We start from the raw sequence: 19,471 nt of genomic DNA on the forward strand, positions 1-19,471 counted from the left end.
GAAATCCCGTTTTGGGGCTTGCAAGCGTCTCCTTTTATCCTTGATTTGGGCTATTTGTTCCCCTCCCTCCTGTTCTGAACTCATGATCCTTTCCCCCACCCTCTTGTGTGTGCGTTTGTTTCTGGAAAGTACCGGACTTGCTTCTGGCCTGTGTGAGTCATCTCTTGCAACAGACTTTGCTGCCGCGGGTCTGTTTTTCCGACCCACACCCAAAAACATCTGTTCCTGACTCACTCGGTCTGCTGACACACCATGACAAACACTTTTTCCACATCTCAGCTCCGGTACACAGAACATTATTATAATCAGTTTTTACATTTGTTAAATCACTCTATGCATTAAACATTCGTTATATAATGATCATAAACCTTATCTTTCGATTATACTTTAACTATTGATTTCTGAGTATATGCTTCGTGCTTTTATATCCTGTCTTTCCCCTGAACGTGTATGCATGTATCCAAGGCGGCTTTCTCTGTGAGCTCAACTCTTCTTGACAGTGGTCATCGGCCAAGATGGTGCGGTGATATTTGTGAGGCATGGTGGCACTTACGTTCGCGTACATCACTCCAGGCTTCGAAAAGTAGAGAGCCCACATGCAGTGCTCGGAGAAAGGGACATTCAGCTGGAAGGGACTGAACATCATACAACATTACCAGAACCTGGCTTCAATGAGAATAACTATGACACTGAAAATGAAAGTGAGGAAGAGACGCCTACAAATGGTGAGGAGAACAGTGAACCCCCTCACACACCAAGACAGCCAGAAGGAGGTAGCCATGGTCAATTGGACACATCACAGAACAACTCAACCACAACTTGTGAGGGCCTTAGTCTGAAAACTGGACAGGTAGTTACATACACAGACAGTGAGAGTGGCCAAGCACACACTGGAAAAATCCTCAGCAGGGCAGGAAAAGCCACTGGGACATACAAATACTGGTATAATTTGGAGTACATTGAGCCTGAGGAAATTTCTGGCACTACCGGTTCTGTTGACTTAGGACGAGTACACAATCTTCAAGTGGTCCCATCTGAGCATGTTGAGTTAAGTGCTAGCCATCCTGAAGAAGACATACTTATTGTGAATGATGATGCCTTCATGTCTGCCAAACACAGTGAACTCAGCAACTGGAAAAATAATGATGTGTTTGAAGAGGTGAAAGATGAAGGCCAGAAAGGCATCTCTACGAGGTGGGTGTGCACACTCAAGGAGACACCTGATGGTGTTGTACCTAAAGCGAGATTAGTTGCAAGAGGCTTTGATGAAATGAACACTCAGGAGCTCCCTAAAGACTCACCTACATGTGCCTCGGAGTCTCTAAAAATGATTATGGCAGTGATATGTCAAAAGAAATGGCAGCTAAACTCTATGGACATTAAAGCAGCCTTTTTACAAGGCAAAGAGTTAACCCGAAATGTCTATATCCGTCCTCCCCAAGAAGCTCAGAGCAAGGGAATTTTATGGAAGTTAAAAAAGTGTTGCTTCTCTGTATTGGTACAACAGAGTGAAAGACACTATGCAGCAGTTGGGAGCTACTGTGTCACAAGTTGATCCAGCAGTGTTCTACTGGCTGGATGACTCCTGCAATGTGATGGGACTCCTTGCTTGTCACGTGGATGATTTCATCTGGGGTGGTTCAGAAACATTTTCCACAACAGTCATCCCTCACTTGAAAGTTGCTTTTCAAGTTGGACGTGAAGAGCACAACAGCTTCAGCTACATTGGAATGGAGGTTCACTCTTTAGAGGATGAGATACAAGTGCAACAAAGTATCTACATAAAGAATCTACAACCCATTCCTGTGGACCCCAACAGAGCCACACAGCGAGAGGCTCCTCTAACAGACACTGAGACTGACATTTTAAAGTCGAAGATTGGCCAAATATTGTGGGTAGCAAGGCAGAGTAGACCCGACATAATGTGTGACATATCCATCCTAGCATCAAGTGTGAAGCATGCTACTGTTCAGACTCTGCACTCTGCAAACAAACTTGTCAGGAAACTGAGATCAGAAGAGGTGATCTTGAGGTTTCAGTACTTGGGAAGAGACAGTTCGCTGAAACTAGTGGTGTTCAGTGATTCCTCGATGGGAAACCTTCCAGACGGAGGCACTCAAGGCGGACACCTGGTCATGATTATGGGAGAGAATGGAAGATTTTCACCCATATTCTGGCAGTCAAAGAGGATTAGGAGAGTTGTCCGAAGCACCTTAGCAGGAGAGACTTTGGCACTTGCAGATGGCATTGACAGTGCAGTCTTTTTGGCTACACTCTACTCAGAACTTACCACAGGTGATTGCACACGGAACAATTTGCCCATTGTGTGTGTAACGGACAATCACTCTCTTCTTGATGCTGTCAAGTCCACCAAAACAGTCACTGAAAAGAGACTCCGCCTCGAAATCAGCAGCGTCAAGGAGCTCGTCCACTCTGGGACCATCCAGCAGATTATGTGGTCAGCCTCCAAGGAACAGCTCGCTGACTGCTTGACTAAGAAGGGGACATCTGCACTTGTTCTGCTGAGGGCTCTCAGCGAAGGTGTATGGCAACTTAAAGGCTAAACGAGCTAATCAACAAAAGCCTTACTACCCTCAAACTCTAGTCATTGAAGTTGCAAGTTTAAACCTGTGTTTATATGTTTACGGTTCTAAAAAACAAACGTTTGTTTTTGTGACTATGTTTTTCTTTAAAGAGAAAGGGGAGTTTGTTAAGTACGGAGTTAACTAGTGCGCATGCGTGTGACGCAGTTAGTTCTAGAGGAACGGAAGACGTGTAACTATTGTTCGTGGATACGTATTAAAGAAAGTCTGAAACGTGTACAGTTGTCGCTGGACTTATTCAATTAACATTTGCTTGCGCAATTTACCGACAGGTAAAATTGCTAATTGTTTATGCATTTCCCTTCCTTTCCAGTCGCCATGTCTTCGGCCGCTATTAAAGGGTTGGAACTGAAGGCCAAAGAGGCTGCATCCCGCCTGTGTTCTGCGTCATGCGGGGCATCCACCCAGGCAGGGACCCTCATCCAATGTGCATAGCTAGCATTGGTGCTAAACACGCTTAGGCATTGTTGGCTGACCATCAGTCATGTTAGTACTGTGCGTCCATGCGAAAAAAGATCCTGGAAAGGAGGCTAATGGCGTGTTCACACCAAAGGTGTCACAAGTTTTTTGCACGAGTAGATTACATACAAAGTCAATGCACAGACGCGAATAGACGCCAATAACCAATGATGCAAATAACACAAAATACGTGAATTTGCCTCATTTTTTGCGTGGCGCTGTGTCACGAAAGCCTATTAGCATTGAGATGCTCCTCCTGTCATCACTGACGTCCTGCCGTTGTTGAATCAGGAAAAAAATGGCCATAAACATAAAATCTGTTTATTTTGTGTTCATACAGCTGTAGTAAACAGCCGACGTGTGGCTTGCTAGACACAGTGACTACACCTCGATGAAATCCAAGGAGCTCCTCCGGATGATGTTATGAACCCAGACAAGACAACATTTAGTTTCCCGTTATATCTGGGTTTTCCACAACAAGTACTAAGCAGAAATAGTGGTTATTTCTTTCATGGTTGATGGCGGACATAAATGGCTTAATTGATAACGGTTTCGATGGAGATAAGCCACTTATCCTCTCCGGCGCGTCTAGCGCGAATGAAGGGAATAACCACAAATGGACCCGTGGGTCCAACGCAAAATTTTTCTTCGCGTTTGGTGTGAACACACATCAGCTGCGAGCCTCTTCGAGCTGGGCGGACATGATGGCTGCTGAAGGACCGGAAATGCCTCCACTTTTCGAGGAGTTCCGCGAAGTAGAGCCGGGTTGTGAGGACGCAGAGGTTGATGCCAGCTATAACCTCCTCGACATGGACGAAAATGTCGATGTCATCACAAAACTTGCAGGATATGTCCACAAGAGTACCTGAAGCATGAAAAATTCAAGTTTCATTGAAATCAACCTCTAGGGGGCGCTACAAATCCCCCCAAAAATAAGTTTATGGCATAACACAAATCAGACTATTAATCAGAAACTGTTTGATCAGTCATTACAAAACTCACAGGACATGTTTCATAACAATGTTGAACCATGCATGTGAAACTATTTTTAAATTGCTCAAAGTTATTGGTTTTATACATCTTTTTGGTTTAATTCTGACCTTAAATCAATGACAGTTTGTCCAAACATCACCAAAATTGGTCGACATGAAACGTTTCCCCAAGAAATAAGAATGGCGGGACTTTATGTGTGTAATTACTCCTCACTCAGTTTAGGCTGAATAAAACCAGCTGAAGTGACTTTGCTCAACTTTGTGAAGCCCTGAGCGGCTTTCTCTGTATATATTTGAATCTTTATCTCGGTCTCTTTAGCTGCTAAATGTTCCAAATCTGGTTACTTTGAAGTGTCAACATCTCAGACAATGATTGACAATATCAAAAGATAAAGTATGAGCTTTCGAAACACGAACAATTCACCATTATGTCACAGTCACCCTGCATACGGTTCCTGTTGCACTCTTCCATTCATCATCAAGCTCCAGGACTGTGTAATTGTGTCTAGATGCTGTCCTCAAAAGGAGTTTCATCTTCTTTTTTCACACGTCCACATTTCCACAATCAAAGGAGAGGCAGAAAGGAGACTCTTTGAGGTGTATTTTCCTTTTTAATGTAAATGGCTGTCTTTGTTGTGAGGACCCTCAACTGTGAGGAGGAGGAGCTGTTGTTTCACTCTGTTGATGACCGGTCACCAACTATAGCTGTAAGCTGTCATTGCTGGTCAGTTTATGGCCAGTACACTGTGTACAGTACAGCAGACTGTCTAGCAGTAATGAGTAGTACATAGTTAGGAGAACCACAGTATGCTGTGAATGTGAATGTAGATGTAAATGTAATTCTGTGAAAATTCACTTGGATCAAAGCTCCAGCGTCTAATGATGCCTCGCTCTTGTCTCGTCGACAATCTGTGCTTTTCATGTCAGCTGTTTGAAATGGTGCCAGTGGTGCTACTGTACCACATCAATTAGACAACACATTGACACACTTCCACTGTTCCTTAAATGCGTCTCTTGTTAGTCGAGGGGAAAGGAAAATCAGAAATCCCTCTCCGCTCAGAACTGTTCTAGCTGATGACGGTGGAGGATAATGTGGGCATTCTGTTAACAGGTCAGGCAGATTTACTCTCAGACAATGCTATTTGCATTTTGATGGTTTTCTGGAGTTGTCCTTGTTTGCGTCTGGCCTCTGTAGGCACTGCTTTATTCAGACCTGTAGGCTTTCATCCATGGAAAAATCTGCATTATTAATGAAGAGAGAGCGGGAGTTATTTTAAACCTCATGTCCCCTCAGCAAAAAGGGAAATGTGATTTAAGGAAGCTTGTTTAATTAGCATTTCACCGATCTGGAGGAGGAGAAAAAAACAAGATCTGGAACTCACTTATCATTTGAATTAACACTGAAAGTCGAAGGTGGGTGGTGGGGGGTTTACTGTGTTCACTCCAAGCACCTTTCTATCAAAACATGGCCTGTAGAATGGAGTGCTGAATGGCTCTTTGTTGCCTAAACAACCCACACTGATAAGATCAGCAGACTGATAGCGGAGTGTAAATTGTCTGTACCTGTTTATATTCTTAGAGTGACTCCCTGCCATTATATAATGAGGTTAGCGTTGCTACTCAGCCGTAAGATGACGGCTGGGTGAAAGAGCTCTCATTTAACCGAGCCAAACCCGGGCTCAGGAACTTCCCTTTTTGGAGAGAGCACAGGGGGATCAGTCCACAACCTTTTACCACAATAACGGCCTGCTCGGGTCCTCCCTGTGCACATATGAGTGTGCATGTCTAGATCCTTGTGTGTCTTGTAATGGGAAAATTATGTTATAGTATCATGTGAAATGTTAGAGAATGTACAACTGAAAGTGTGGAACACAGACAGTAGTCTTGCAGAAGATTTGAATTAGTTTTGTATCAAGGTGTCTTGTTATCTTTTCCCACAAGGGTGAGAAGTGAAGAGACACTGTTTCTTTGTTGGTAAGACAGAGACCTTGACTCCTGGAACTGGATGTCCGCAGAGACAAACGGCCTGTGTCTGAAATACTTTTACTCCCCTTTTGACGCATTATCTGAAGTTGTAAAGGCGTGAACCTTTGTGTGCATAAATAATGTTGGATATTGCATTTCGTCGAAGAAGCATTCACGCAGTCTACTGAATACGTATTGCTGTGCTTTCTTCCCTCTTGCAAGAGACTAAACGGGAAAAAAGACTACTTTGAATCTTCTGATGATTTCATTATTGATTTGAGAACAAAAACTCTCTCCTCCCGATTAACCTAGAAATTTTCCACCACAGTCTTCTTTGCTTACCCGACCTTCCGTGTTAATGAGAACTAAAATGCTCCACTTCCCAAATTACCTTAACAGGACTGCTCTGTGGAACTCTGTAATCATTTGCCTAAAAAATGATAGCTGTAATATCTCATTTTAATCCCAATTAGAGTGTTCTGCTGACTGGTTAATTGTTTGTTTTTCCCAAGCAAGGGTAATTACAAGTACAATATGCCAGAGGAAAGCTAATCGTTAAAAACAAACTCATTACTGGGTCCAGTTGGGAATGTTCTAGAGCAGATAGCTTTTCCCCTCAGGAGCACTGAGTATGGGCAAGTAGAAGGTCACAGTTGACTCACATAGGCAAATGTCCCCGGTTAAATGTCCACCATTCTGTGATTTTTCTCTCTGCTCAATGACGCATGTCAGGTCTTTCCTCAAAATGCCACAAATTTCAGCAGTTTTGGCACAGGAGACCTTTTCATCCACAGAACGTGAAAGGCAGAGGATCAATTGGTTTTAACAATGGTGTAAAATACTTCTCAAAACCGCAATGGGAAATACTGTCATAAGGAGAGCAATTTAGCAGTGTGATCTCCTCAACTATCTGCTCCCCTGGTGCGATCTGAGCTAAGTATGTCTTTTGTCATAGGAACATTATGCCACAAGGAGGAGGACCAGCTCCACCCCCACTCCCCCAGCACCGCCAGAAACGTATTAGCACCGTCTGTCGGGGATCATGCCACTCAAAAACCTTCCGCTATCATGAGTCACCGACAACATTAGCTCTCACAACAGCCCACCCTCCCGTAATTACAACAATTCAAAGGTCATAGAGGCTTGTATTAAGGGAAACTTCAATAAAGCAGAGTCAATATCGCGCAGAAACAAGGAGCTGCAACAGACTAAATGAAGGACAAAGCAGGGTGAAGCCATAAAGAGAAGTAACCGTTCCTGTCCACTTTGTTCTCCTGACGCTTCTCCAGCGGCAGGCTTTGAAAAAGTGAAAGTTTCTGTCACGCACTTCTGTTTTTGCAGCCAGAACAAAGACAGAAACAAAGTGTTTGAGGTGGAGTTGTATTAGAGGACGGGTGCACTAATCCATGTGGTGAGGCGTCAGATAGGCCCATTATGAATCAGTTGTGTGTATGGCTGAATGTTCTGCTGGGGTTTGTATTGGTTCAAAATTGAAGACTTGATATTTCGTAGCAGTTGATTCATAAAGATGATGATGAGTGTGTGTGTGTGTGTGTGTGTGTGTGTGTGTGTGTGTGTGTGTGTGTGTGTGTGTGTGTGTGTGCGTGTGTGGTTCACCATCAAAGCTGCTTCCCCTCTTGCTGGATCGACGGTCTCATCACATCCAGGGTTAGGACGCCCGGCAGAGGTTTGATGTTGGCAACCAGACGGAAGCTGGCTAATCCCGCCCAGAGCGCTCCCTTCATGGGTCCGGATAGCCAATGCAGAGCATATTGATTAATTCTGCCTTTGAGAGGCCCTTCAGTATTCATGTCCCCGTATTGTCCCACACCTTGAACATCTCCCACCGCCTCCGATTATCATGATGAGGCCAGAAAGGAACCTGACAACAAGTGTATATCTGAGAAACCCTCTGACATGTGCATTCAGTCAAATTACAGTTTGTGTGTGTGTTTCTGTGTTCATTAGTCAGACCTGACGAAGCAGCAGAATGGTTTCAAGATCACTCTGAAGACGCTGGAGGACAACCTGCTGTCCCGTTTGTCCTCAGCTTCAGGAAACTTCCTGGGGGACACAGAGGTGGTGGAAAACCTGGAGACGACCAAACGCACTGCAGCTGAGATCGAAGAGAAGGTCATTTTTAAAAAATCTTTACAGCTCTTTACTCTACTCCTACTCTACTCTTTAGATTACAGCCCTCAGATATCAATAAAAGCACCTATACATGAACAAATATATAAGTACAGGGGCATGTCAGAATGCTTTCGGGAGTAACAACTGTGTTTAGGAGGGATTTAGAAATACATTTAGCGGCCCTTTGTTCATAGGTTTTTTTACTGTACTTACAGTGCAGGTTTTCTTGATCTTAAACCTGTTCTAATGGGCCAATTCCTGAACACACAAAATATCAGTCCTGAAACTCTACCACTCCTTCTCACTCAGATGTACATGCATGGCAGAGATTTGCTAGCCAAGGCCATGGATGTTTAAAGAGAACTGGATACAGTGTTGGAGGCGGTGCCCCCTTCAGTCTTATGAAAAGTTGCTCAGTGGTGCATGAAGCAAAAAGAGTTTGACTTCAGAGTATAAAATGACCCAGGTCTTCCAGTGATCTTCCACATTGTGGGGCCCATAGAGTAAGCGTACTAGAGTTTCCTTTAGCCCCGCCTCCCAGCCTTGTTCTTCACATGAACGGAGGAAGGAAAGTAGCTTTCAGCTATTCAGCTGTTAGTGCTTTTTACAACTTTTAGAACCTAATGATTTAATAAAGTATATTTAAGTTTTCATATTGGGAAGTTAATTTACCTTAAAATAAACAATGAGTTACAGACGTCTCTTTCCTAACGTAAGTCTATGGGAACATGTTTTTTGGGGCCAATGACATCAGGACCAACAACATTCAAAGCATCCTAATAGCCACAAGGCAACAGGTCATTGAGGCTCTCCCTGATCTACCATATACCATGTCATTATTATCAGGTATTTTGAGAGGTATTGATATTATTTACAATATTTCGGTTGCTATTGTATTTTCCCATTCGTCATGTTTTATATTAACGTTTTTATCATTATTTTGACTCAGTTAAAGTGTTACACATACAGTAGTTTTTCATATAGGTATATGGTCAGAAGACAGGAGGCTGGTCTCCTGTCTCTAGCCTGTAATTATTTATTATGTCAATTATTTTTAGGTTCCTTCTAAAGGCAGATGTGTTAACCCCTTATCCTCTGCACTTCTTCCCTTGAACCTACTTGCAGGTAGCCAGTAGGTATTTTTTGGTAAATCATATGTACAACATATTTAGACTGTAATCCTTTCTCTCTCCCTGATTACTTCCTGATACGTGTGATGAAGTAGCGTACGATGCTGTGAGACTGGGCATTCTGTCAATGAGGAGATGAGCGCTTCCTTTGCAGATGTTCATTCTTAAGCCTGCATTTTGTCTGGTAAAAAAAAACGGCACATGATTGACGTGTTCCACGCAGTGTGAGAGCATTTTGGCCGGAACCGTGAAATTGGAATAGCTCTGCTCTTCACTGAGGGAGTTATTTTGAATGGTGCACAATTTATTCTTTAGCTGATTGATGAACCCTGAGTGTATGCATATCTGTGCAGATGTATGCTTGTGCCAGTATGAGTGTCATTCTGTTTGTCTGTGCACTGTCTTTACTGTAGGTAAAAGAAGCTAAGGTGACAGAGGCCAAAATCAATGAGGCTCGGGAGCACTACCGACCAGCAGCAGCACGGGCTTCCTTATTGTACTTCATAATGAACGACCTCAATAAAATCCACCCCATGTACCAGTTCTCTCTCAAGGTAGCTTGTCTACTGACATGCCGTGTTTCCTCCCCGTCTCCCGGGCCCCCACTGAGACCCCTTTTTACACTCACGTCTCTGTTCCTCCTCTCGTTCTTCCATTTGCTCACTGTGTTTTATGCTCTTTGCCCTGCTTTTATTGTGTTTGTGGCTCCCGAATGTGGTTATGTAGAGCGTAATGTCTTCCATATTGTCAGCCAGCGAGCGCTGAGAGGAGGCTGCTTGAGATATGGTTCGCAATCACTCCCGGCTCCGCAGGTAGCTGCCCTGGCCCAAGATATTTCCCGATATAATCAAATGAAAACACATTCAGAATATATATATATATATATATATATATATATGTATATATATATATATATATGCATGTATACCTTTGACCTTGAGAATGAAATTAAGCACGTGTTCTTCACACAGTGTTGGAGCAAAGTTTGACAGAAATGACACCAGAATAGAAGATAAATTATTATTAGGATGCAGTTACATTTTCAGTATATATTCAAATAAGACAATTTCATGTTGTTTTTTGTTGTCTTTTTAAAACAAGGTTTGATCTTCAAAATAATCAAAAAAGGAGTTGTGAAAAGAAAGTGGGTTGTCTCATAACCAAGGTCAAAGTGGTATATTATAAGCAGGTTAAGTGGCTGTGTCAATCCTGTGTGCACAACCTGCTGACACAGTGAGAGAACCTCTCAGCAGGGTGCTCTGCGACTGTCCAACAGACAGTGAAAGGGGCCCAAGACACTGCTTATGTTTAAATGCAACAATCTCAGAGCATAATAACACGTTCATGGAGACTTGCTTTACAGTGAAGGGCTTTCTATAAGTAGTATTGATTGGTACATATTTTTGACCAAACCACATAATCATGTCATTGGTGCATTACATGATGATATCTGATTCGTTATTAAAGGCCAATATGAGCCAGTTATTGATGAATATTGTTTGATCGTAGGTTTGTAGTTAATGTTTATTCAACAACATTGTTTCATGGTAACACTTTGGTGTCAGATACTGAGCCAGTTTTGAGTGTTTGGACCCGCTCTTCTGGTCCCCAGGCGTTCAGTGTGGTCTTCCAGAAAGCGGTTCTGAAGGCCGAGCCGGACGAGGCTCTGAAGCAGCAGGTGTCCAACCTAATTGACAGCATCACTTCCTTGGTCTTCCAGTACACCACCAGAGGCCTGTTTGAATGTGACAAGCTCACGTACATCGCTCAGCTTGCCTTCCAGGTAGGGAGGGAGGCCGGTTTCATCTTCTGCATGGTTTGTTTTGAGAACAAGCTTGCCATTGAATCAGGTGCTCCTGAGACCACCGGCCCTGTTTGGATCTAATCAAGTGGAAAGGAAATGCTGTTTGTGCTGAAAATACAACAAGTCATTCCTGTTTGTTGTGTCTCCAGATCCTACTGATGAATAAAGAAATAAATCCTGCAGAGCTGGACTTCCTCCTGAGATACCCAGTCCAACCAGGTGTAATGTCACCAGTGGATTTCTTATCCAACCACTCCTGGGGAGGGATCAAGGTACAGAGAGAGGCAGAGCTAGATGTGTTCTTACCACTACTGAAATGTATTGATGTGAAATTGAAAGGGGAACCACCAGACTTGTTAGCTATTTAGTCTTAGTGTCAAATGTCCTTGTTAGTTTTTTATCATATTTAGTCAACTACATCTTGTTTTCTTTGGTTACGCTTTAGATAGGGATGCATCAATTGTGAAATTCAGGGCCAAGAACATTTTTTAAAACAATTTGGCCAATACCAATGTTGTTGTTATTTATTCCCATTTTGTGCAATGGGTACAAAGACACCTTTATTGTAAAGGCAAGGCAAGGCAAGTTTATTTGTATAGCACATTTCAACAACAAGGTAATTCAAAGTGCTTCACATAAAACCATTAAAAGCATCAAAACATAAGGCAAAAGAAAAGGAGATTTAAAAACAATTAAGAACATTCATTAAAACATTAAAAAAACAGTGCAAGAAATAAAATGCAGTAGTAAAATGCAGAAATGCAGGAAATTGATTAATATATGAATTGAATGTGGTTCAATTAAAGGCAGCAGCAAACAGAAAAGTCTTCAATCTTGATTTAAATGAGCTGAGGGTCTCAGCAGACCTGCAGCTTTCTGGGACTTTGTTCCAGATATGTGGAGCAGAAAAACTGAACGCTGCTTCTCCATGTTTAGTTCTGACTCTGGGAACAGAAAGTAGACCGGTCCCAGACGACCTGAGGGGTCGGGATGGTTCATAAGGTAGCAGCAGATCAGAGATGTATTTTGGCCCGAAACCATTCAGTGCTTTGTAAACCGACAGCAGGATTTTAAAGTCAATTCTTTGTTGGACAGGAAGCCAGTGCAAAGACCTCAGAACTGGAGTGATGTGATCCACCCTCCTGGTCTTAGTGAGGACTCGAGCTGCAGCGTTCTGAATCAGCTGCAGCTTTCTGATGGACTTTTTACAGAGACCTGTAAACACACCGTTACAGTAGTCCAGTCTGCTGAAGATAAATGCGTGGACAAGTTTTTCCAAATCCTGTTGAGACATAAGTCCTCTAATCCTTGATATATTCTTCAGGTGATAGTAGGCTGATTTTGTAATTGTCTTGATATGGCTGTTCAGGTTGAGGTCTGAATCCATAACTACACCTAGATTTCTGGCTTGGTTTGTGGGTTTTAACATCAGTGATTGAAGCTGAGCGATGATTTTCAATTGTTCGTCCTTGGTACCAAAAACAATTACTTCAGTTTTATCTTTGTTTAATTGAAGAAAATTCTGGCACATCCAGTTGTTGATTTGTTCAATGCAGTTACCCAGCCCTTGTATGGGATTATGGTTCCCTGGTGACATAGTTATGTAGATTTGTGTGTCGTCTGCATAATTATGATAACACACTTTGTTGTTTTCCATAATCTGAGCTAGTGGAAGCATGTAGATGTTGAACAGAAGAGGACCCAGTATTGAACCTTGGGGAACACCACATGTCATTTTAGTCAGCTCCGATGTGTAATGAGCCACAGACACAAAGTATTCTCGGCCCTTCAAGTAGGATTCAAACCAGTTAAGTCCTGTGCCAGAGAGTCCCACCCAGATTTTTAGTCTTTCTAGGAGTATGGCATGGTCGACCGTGTCGAATGCAGCACTGAGATCTAGTAAGACTAAGACTGAACTTCTGCCATTGTCTATGTTTAAGTGGATGTCGTTGAAAACCTTAACAAGAGCAGTTTCAGTGCTGTGGTGCTGTCGAAAGCCTGACTAGAAAACATCAAAGCAGTTATTTACGGTCAAGAAGTTGGTCAGCTGTTGGAAAACCGCTTTTTCAATTATTTTACTCAAAAATGGGAGGTTTGATATTGGCCTATAAATTTTCATCGTTGCGGAGTCTAAACTAACCTTCTTTAGGAGTGGTTTAATGACTGCAGTTTTTATGGCTTGTGGGAAGACACCTGAGAGAAGGGATGTGTTTACAATTTGTAAAAGATCAGTGGTCATGCAGTTTGAAATATTTTTGAAAAAGTGTGTTGGTAGAATATCCAAGCAGCAGGAGGATGACTTCAGATGTTGTATAATGTCTTCTAGGCTTCTACGGTCGATTGAATGAAATTGTGTCATGATATTTGAATGGATGTTATTCAGAGATCGGGACAACACATATCCTGTGGTTGATGTGGAGGCACTGACTGCTCGTCTAATTTTCTGAATTTTGTCAGTAAAAAAGGAGGTAAATTGATTGCATGCCCAGGTGGATTGGAGTTCAGCAGCTACCGACACTGGAGGGTTTGTTAGCCTGTCGACAGTAGCAAATAAGGCGCGTGTATTGTTCTTGTTTTTGGTTATGATGTCAGAGAAGAATGACTGCCTTGCATTTCTAAGTTCCAAATTATATTTGCGAAGTCTCTCTTTATAGATGTCACAGTGAACCTGGAGATTCGTTTTTAGCCACCTGCGCTCAGCTTTCCGACACTCTCGTTTCTCCATTTTGACCAACGTAGCATTTCTCCAAGGAGATCTTTGCTTACCCAAGACGACCTTCACTTTAGTGGGTGCAATGGCATCAATAATATTTTTAACTTTAAAATTGAAGCCATCTACAAGCTCATTGACTGAGAGGCAAGAGAGGGCTGGTGTGGAGGAGAACTTCTGAATAAATACTTCACTGGTGTTTTCAGAGATGTAACGCTTTGTCACAACCTTGGTTTGGACATTTGTGTGCAAGGAGATTGCACTCTCAAAGAAAACACAGAAATGATCAGAGAGTGCAACATCAGTCACAGCAACCTTGGAAATGTTTACACCTTTGGTGATGATTAGGTTCAGAGTGTACCCCCTGTTGTGGGTGGGTCCTGTCACATGCTGAGTCAGATCATAGTTATCAAGGACACCACATAGTTCTATAGACTCTCTGTCCTGGGGATTATCAACATGGATATTAAAATCACCAACAATAACAACACAGTCAAAATCAATACAGATTACAGACAGCAGTTCAGTAAACTCATCAAAGAAGGTTGCACAGTATTTAGGCGGTCTGTAAATGTTTAGGAATAAAGCTTGAGAGGAATTAAGAGCAACTCCACCTCCTTTCTTATGTGCTCTTGTTTCGCTCATGAAACTGAAGTTGGGAGGTGTTGATTCAATAAGAACAGCTGCACTGTTATCTTGATTTAACCAAGTTTCAGTTAAAAACAAAATGTCCAGTTTGTGCCTAACAATAAAATCATTGATTAAAAATGTTTTTCCTGACAGAGACCTGACATTTAATAAAGCTAGGTTTAATGTGGTTAAAGCTTTCTTTGCCCAATTTATTTGGACAGGCTGACGAGGAATGTATGCTAAGTTTGATAAGTTAGCATGTTTACTATTGTTTCTTCGCAGCCTCACCTTTCTATTTCTATAAACTTGCAGGACAGGAATTGAAACGGCTAGCTGCATACAGGGCCCCGACTTTTCCTGGAGAGAGTCATTGGTGTCATTAGCCTTGTAGCCTGGACCCAGAAGATATCAATTGTGGTACCGTTGAGGAGTGGGGAGAGGAGTGTGTAAAGAAAAAAATAACAATACATTCAGCATTTTGTCACACTGTCTTTGAATGAGCACAAGTTATATCATACAAATTTGAAAAGCCTTTTTAGCTGCTATACAACTGCCTATGGCCGAACTAAATTGTGGGATATATATAATATATCTGCTCACCCAGCATGGGTGATGGACTGCTGCATTGGCTGCACAGCATGGAGGATGTTCCCACTGTAACATACTGGTGCTGTGTATCCCCTCGTTGGACTGACAGGCTTCTAGTGACACATTACCGTAGTGATTGTTCTTAAGAAATCTTGAATGAGTGTCTCACCAGACCACCCACCCTGCTCATTGGTAGTGAGGACAAGGTGAGTGTTTTTTGAATGACTGGCAGTGTAGTGTCAATGGACAGTGTAGCTAGATTCCGGAAAGACAGTTAGTTCTAGAGAGAAAGTTTGGGACTTCTGCTCGTAGCGAGAAGAGGTTTTTGGATAACTGGCAGCGTAGTGTCAAGCCCTTTATAGAGGGAGGGTCTTCACCCTCCTTGACACTGATGCTCTTGGTTCAAGCCCAGTGATTCTCAACAAGTGGGTCGCAGACCAGTTTTCAGTGGGTCGCGGGCCTTTGCCTGAAAAAAATAAAAAATCTTGTGCTATTATTTTGAAGGGGATTTTTTATGCAGCGGAGTTATTCACACTCCTTAACAGTATTTGGCATTAATGCCTTGTAATGCTAATAGACACCCGCCATTTCACAGTATAGAACAGGGGTCACTAACTGACGGACCGCAGTTGTTTCCGGACCCAGGACCTAAAACCGATCAATAATTGAGAATTATTAAATTTTGATGTAGCGCTTCTATTTTAACCGGCGCAGCTTATACAGCATTTACGGCACTTGTTCAGCGGTGCTGAACAAATGTGTTGTAAATCACATCACGTGACGCAGCTCAGCCAATCAAATATGAGTATTCTGACAAGTTTCCTGACTCGAGTAAGATGTACACACACTGGGGAGAGACGAGGATATAGATAGCAGAGCAGGACAATTATAATGTTGTGGAATGGAAGTCAAAATGACAGAACTTCCTCCAGAAGAGAAAAATGGCCAGAGAGGTCTATGTCCAAGACTGGACAGACTTGTATAAGTGAATTCATTCCACGGGCGGCTTAAATTATGTCTCATATGGAGCATATGTACCCATTCACATCTGAAATGAAGACACAGAAAATAAACTCAAGAGCCCAGTATAATCAGAATCTCAACATATTAATTCACTGTTCCACAATGATGTTAACAGAGAGAATAGAGCTGAAACAAGTGGTTTAATAACCACAGTTAAAGTCCATACTCACTAATTCCTCTTTTTAGAAGATGAGAAAAATATAGTATCTAAGTATTCTAAGATGCACATTTTTGAAAAGCTTTCTTTATGTAATTTATTCTATAATCCAGCCATTATTTTACTTGAAATGAGAAGAACTTATATTTATGGATTTCTATGTATTATTTATAATCCATCCAGTTAAATTTGAAAACTGAGAATAATAATTGTTAAAATAGAATTGATGTGTACTTTCTTTATTGTTGGAATGCTGTCAACCAACAACACTGTTCCCACTAAAATTAAATGCAAGTTACTTTTTAGGTCATGGCTTTTACTTGTAATTGTTGGAATGCTGTTAAGCATTCCAACTATTGTTCTTCGAATCTTTATTCAACTTCTATTTCTTCCGTCCCACCTCTTCTTCGCCTTCATATTTTAAGCTGCAGAAACCGTTCAACTATTAAAATGTTCAGCTCTTTCACCAGAGGGGTGCTATGACTTCTCATATTTCTAACCTTTAAACTTTTTGAATTATTAAGCTTTTTATTTTCAATGGGATCTCTATGGAGAATATTTTCAAATCCTCTTAAACTTCTTCAACTTTCAAATCCTTCAACTTCCTCATACTTTCAGCTACAGACACCATTTCAACTTTACAATGTTGAGAAAACCCTTAGCTATTGCCACGTGATTCAGCTTTTTGATGTCTTTTAAACTTTTTGAACTGCAGCAATTTAACTTTTATGATTTTTCAGCCCTTTTCTGACTTTATAATGGGTGTGTATTGCGCAGCTTAGAGTGCGTGATGTCACCGCTAGAGTGAAGAGCAGCTTGAGATTCTTGTGAAAAAAAAATTTGTATTTTGCCACTGTGTCCACAATCTTCACGCATAATTTCTGGATGTAGAAGTAGCTAATCTTATCCTTGTCGTAGAAAAATTACTGTGGAATCCCACAGATTTCCACATTTGACACAGAAGCCGTTAATTGAGAGGAAAACCAACTTTCTGCTCCATAAAGACCAATGTTAAATTTTGCTTCAAAAACATCTTCCACAGAACACGGTACCCCATTTCTAGATCGCCAGTTAAGCCACATTTTTTACACTACAGACACAATTTTTACAAGATCTGTTTCTCAAGTCATCCTTCCTCTCAATTATTAATATCGGAGCAATAGGAGCTACGGTTATGGGAGTTTTGATGATTTGTTTGAGAGGTGTTTCCCTGTTTTATCTCCATGAAATGGCTTCAGGCACACAGGTGTTCGCGATTGAGCCAATTAGTGATGTTAATAAACACACAGACTCACAGACACACGCGCACACACACTCCTCTCCCTCTCTCTCTCTGTGTGTCTCTCTCTCATAGTCATTCAGGTCTTAGGGATCTTTAGAGGTCTTTCCCCCCTCCTCCACCCCCCCCCCCCCGCCCCCCCATACACACACACACACACACGGCATTTTAAAATAAAAGCCCCACAGAATGAATCCTAACTGAAATGCTTGCGATGAGCCTGTCATTTAATAACCGGTTTGTGTTTATCTAACATTATGATTCTGTCTCCTCTCCCCTTCTCCCCCACACCCCACATCCCATTTCAAAATAAAAGCCCCAGAGAGTGAATTATAATTGAAATGCTTGTGATGAAGCCTGTCATTTAATAACCTCTGTTTATGTGTGTCAGACATTATGATTATGTCTCCTCTCCCCCTCTCCCCCACCCAGCACCACCCTTTCAAAATAAAAGCCCCATGGATTAACTGTATTGTAGAAGCTCAAAATTAGGCTTTTTTGTTAAACTTTTTGCAATTTGTTTTTGAATTGGATATCTATTTTCAGCAATGTTTTTGCGATTAATTTCAGTTTTCAGCATTCCAACGCATTTTCAGCAGGAAATGCTTTCTCGAGTTTGATTTGACAGTTGTTTACTAGACTAGACTTATATATATATTTATATATATATATATATATATATATAAATGGCACTAAATAGTGCAAGTTAGATATTACTGTAATGTTCCGGATCTTTGCACGAGGAGATTTTCTCAATCTGGACCTTTTGGAAATTTACTTGAATACCCCTGGTACCTATTGAAGAACACCCACAAAGTTTGTTGTCATATGCTAATTAAGCATGGTAAAATGCAAGTACAACAACGACTCCATGAGATATGGATTTTCTTACATTGAGGACAAAAGAGGGCAAAAACCTCAGTGTGTTTTGTGCAGCGAGGTTCTGGTATAAGAAAGCATGAAGCCGTTAAAAGCGGAATTTGTTGGATCAATCCGCAGCAGATAAACTGAAAACTATACCTCTGTCAAATGACACTATAAGTAGGCGAAAAAAAGACATGTCGGATGACATCAAACAACAGACCACAGCTCGAATTTAGGCAAGTGGTCATTTAGCATTACAAATGGACGAATCTACAGACATAACAAACAAAGGAGTTTTACTCGTTTACGTGAAACATGTATGGGACAGGGGACTGACAGGAACAATTTCTCTGCACAAGAGAGCTCCCTACACTATGACTGATTGTCGTAGTAGTAGGAAATTTGAAGTTGAAAATATGGGTCGCGGCTTGTCATTAAGGGGTGATGGTGGGTCCCGCAGCGAGACCAGTTGAGAACCACTGTTCTAGCCAATCCTGGCTGGCAGAATGAGATAGGAGCTCCGGTTGAGGTCACGCCGTAGGCGTTCCCAATGTGAGACACTCAATCGTTCTACTCAGAGAACCGGGGTTACACAAGCAACCTAAAGTTTTCTGTTTCACACATATCTCTACTGTGTCAGCATGTGATTCTCTGAGCTCGGCTTTGCTCTGTGACCCCATGCCTTTTAACATTGAAAGGGCACCAGAAGAACTCTGCATAACAGTATTTCATCTTCAAGAATAGACGTCTGGCCGTGCAGCCCTGTGGACGTCAAGCAGCAGAGGTTCCTTCTCTTGTCAGATCAGTTTAGCGGATAACTAAACCCTAACGGCAGCATGGTTTTTTAGTTGCCCATGCTCATGAATTTTTCAGTCCGTACAGCCTAGAATATTAACTTAACGTAAACCCCTCTGAGGGTTTGGAGACGGCTTTCTCCAACTGCACTCAACCCACTGTGGATGTTTAAGGCCCTGCTAATCAAATTCTGTCACCTGATTTTCTGATCGCAATTGGAAACATAATCAGTTGGAAAGCTTTAAAGGCGGGTCAGATCCTGATTGTTTGGCCCTCTTGATAGTAGCAGAGCATGAATCCCATGAGACCCAGTGTATTCTCCTCTCACTGGGGCTCAGA

General features: G+C 41.9%; 1 protein-coding gene across 1 annotated transcript in view; it reads left to right on the forward strand.

Moving 5' to 3' along the window:
• dnah9 (dynein, axonemal, heavy chain 9) overlaps window positions 1-19,471 on the forward strand; it is a gene marked incomplete at both ends in the record, with an annotated part of 183,263 nt that overhangs the window by 120,273 nt on the left and 43,519 nt on the right. Inside the window, 4 exons of the mRNA XM_079292632.1 lie at window positions 7,988-8,152; window positions 9,696-9,836; window positions 10,895-11,065; window positions 11,236-11,358. Coding sequence (XP_079148758.1) covers window positions 7,988-8,152; window positions 9,696-9,836; window positions 10,895-11,065; window positions 11,236-11,358 — 600 coding nt within the window. The remainder of the gene's footprint in view (window positions 1-7,987; window positions 8,153-9,695; window positions 9,837-10,894; window positions 11,066-11,235; window positions 11,359-19,471) is intronic.

This window comes from Melanostigma gelatinosum (genome assembly GCF_949748355.1).
Source record: "Melanostigma gelatinosum genome assembly, chromosome: 21".
Lineage (NCBI taxonomy): Eukaryota > Metazoa > Chordata > Actinopteri > Perciformes > Zoarcidae > Melanostigma > Melanostigma gelatinosum.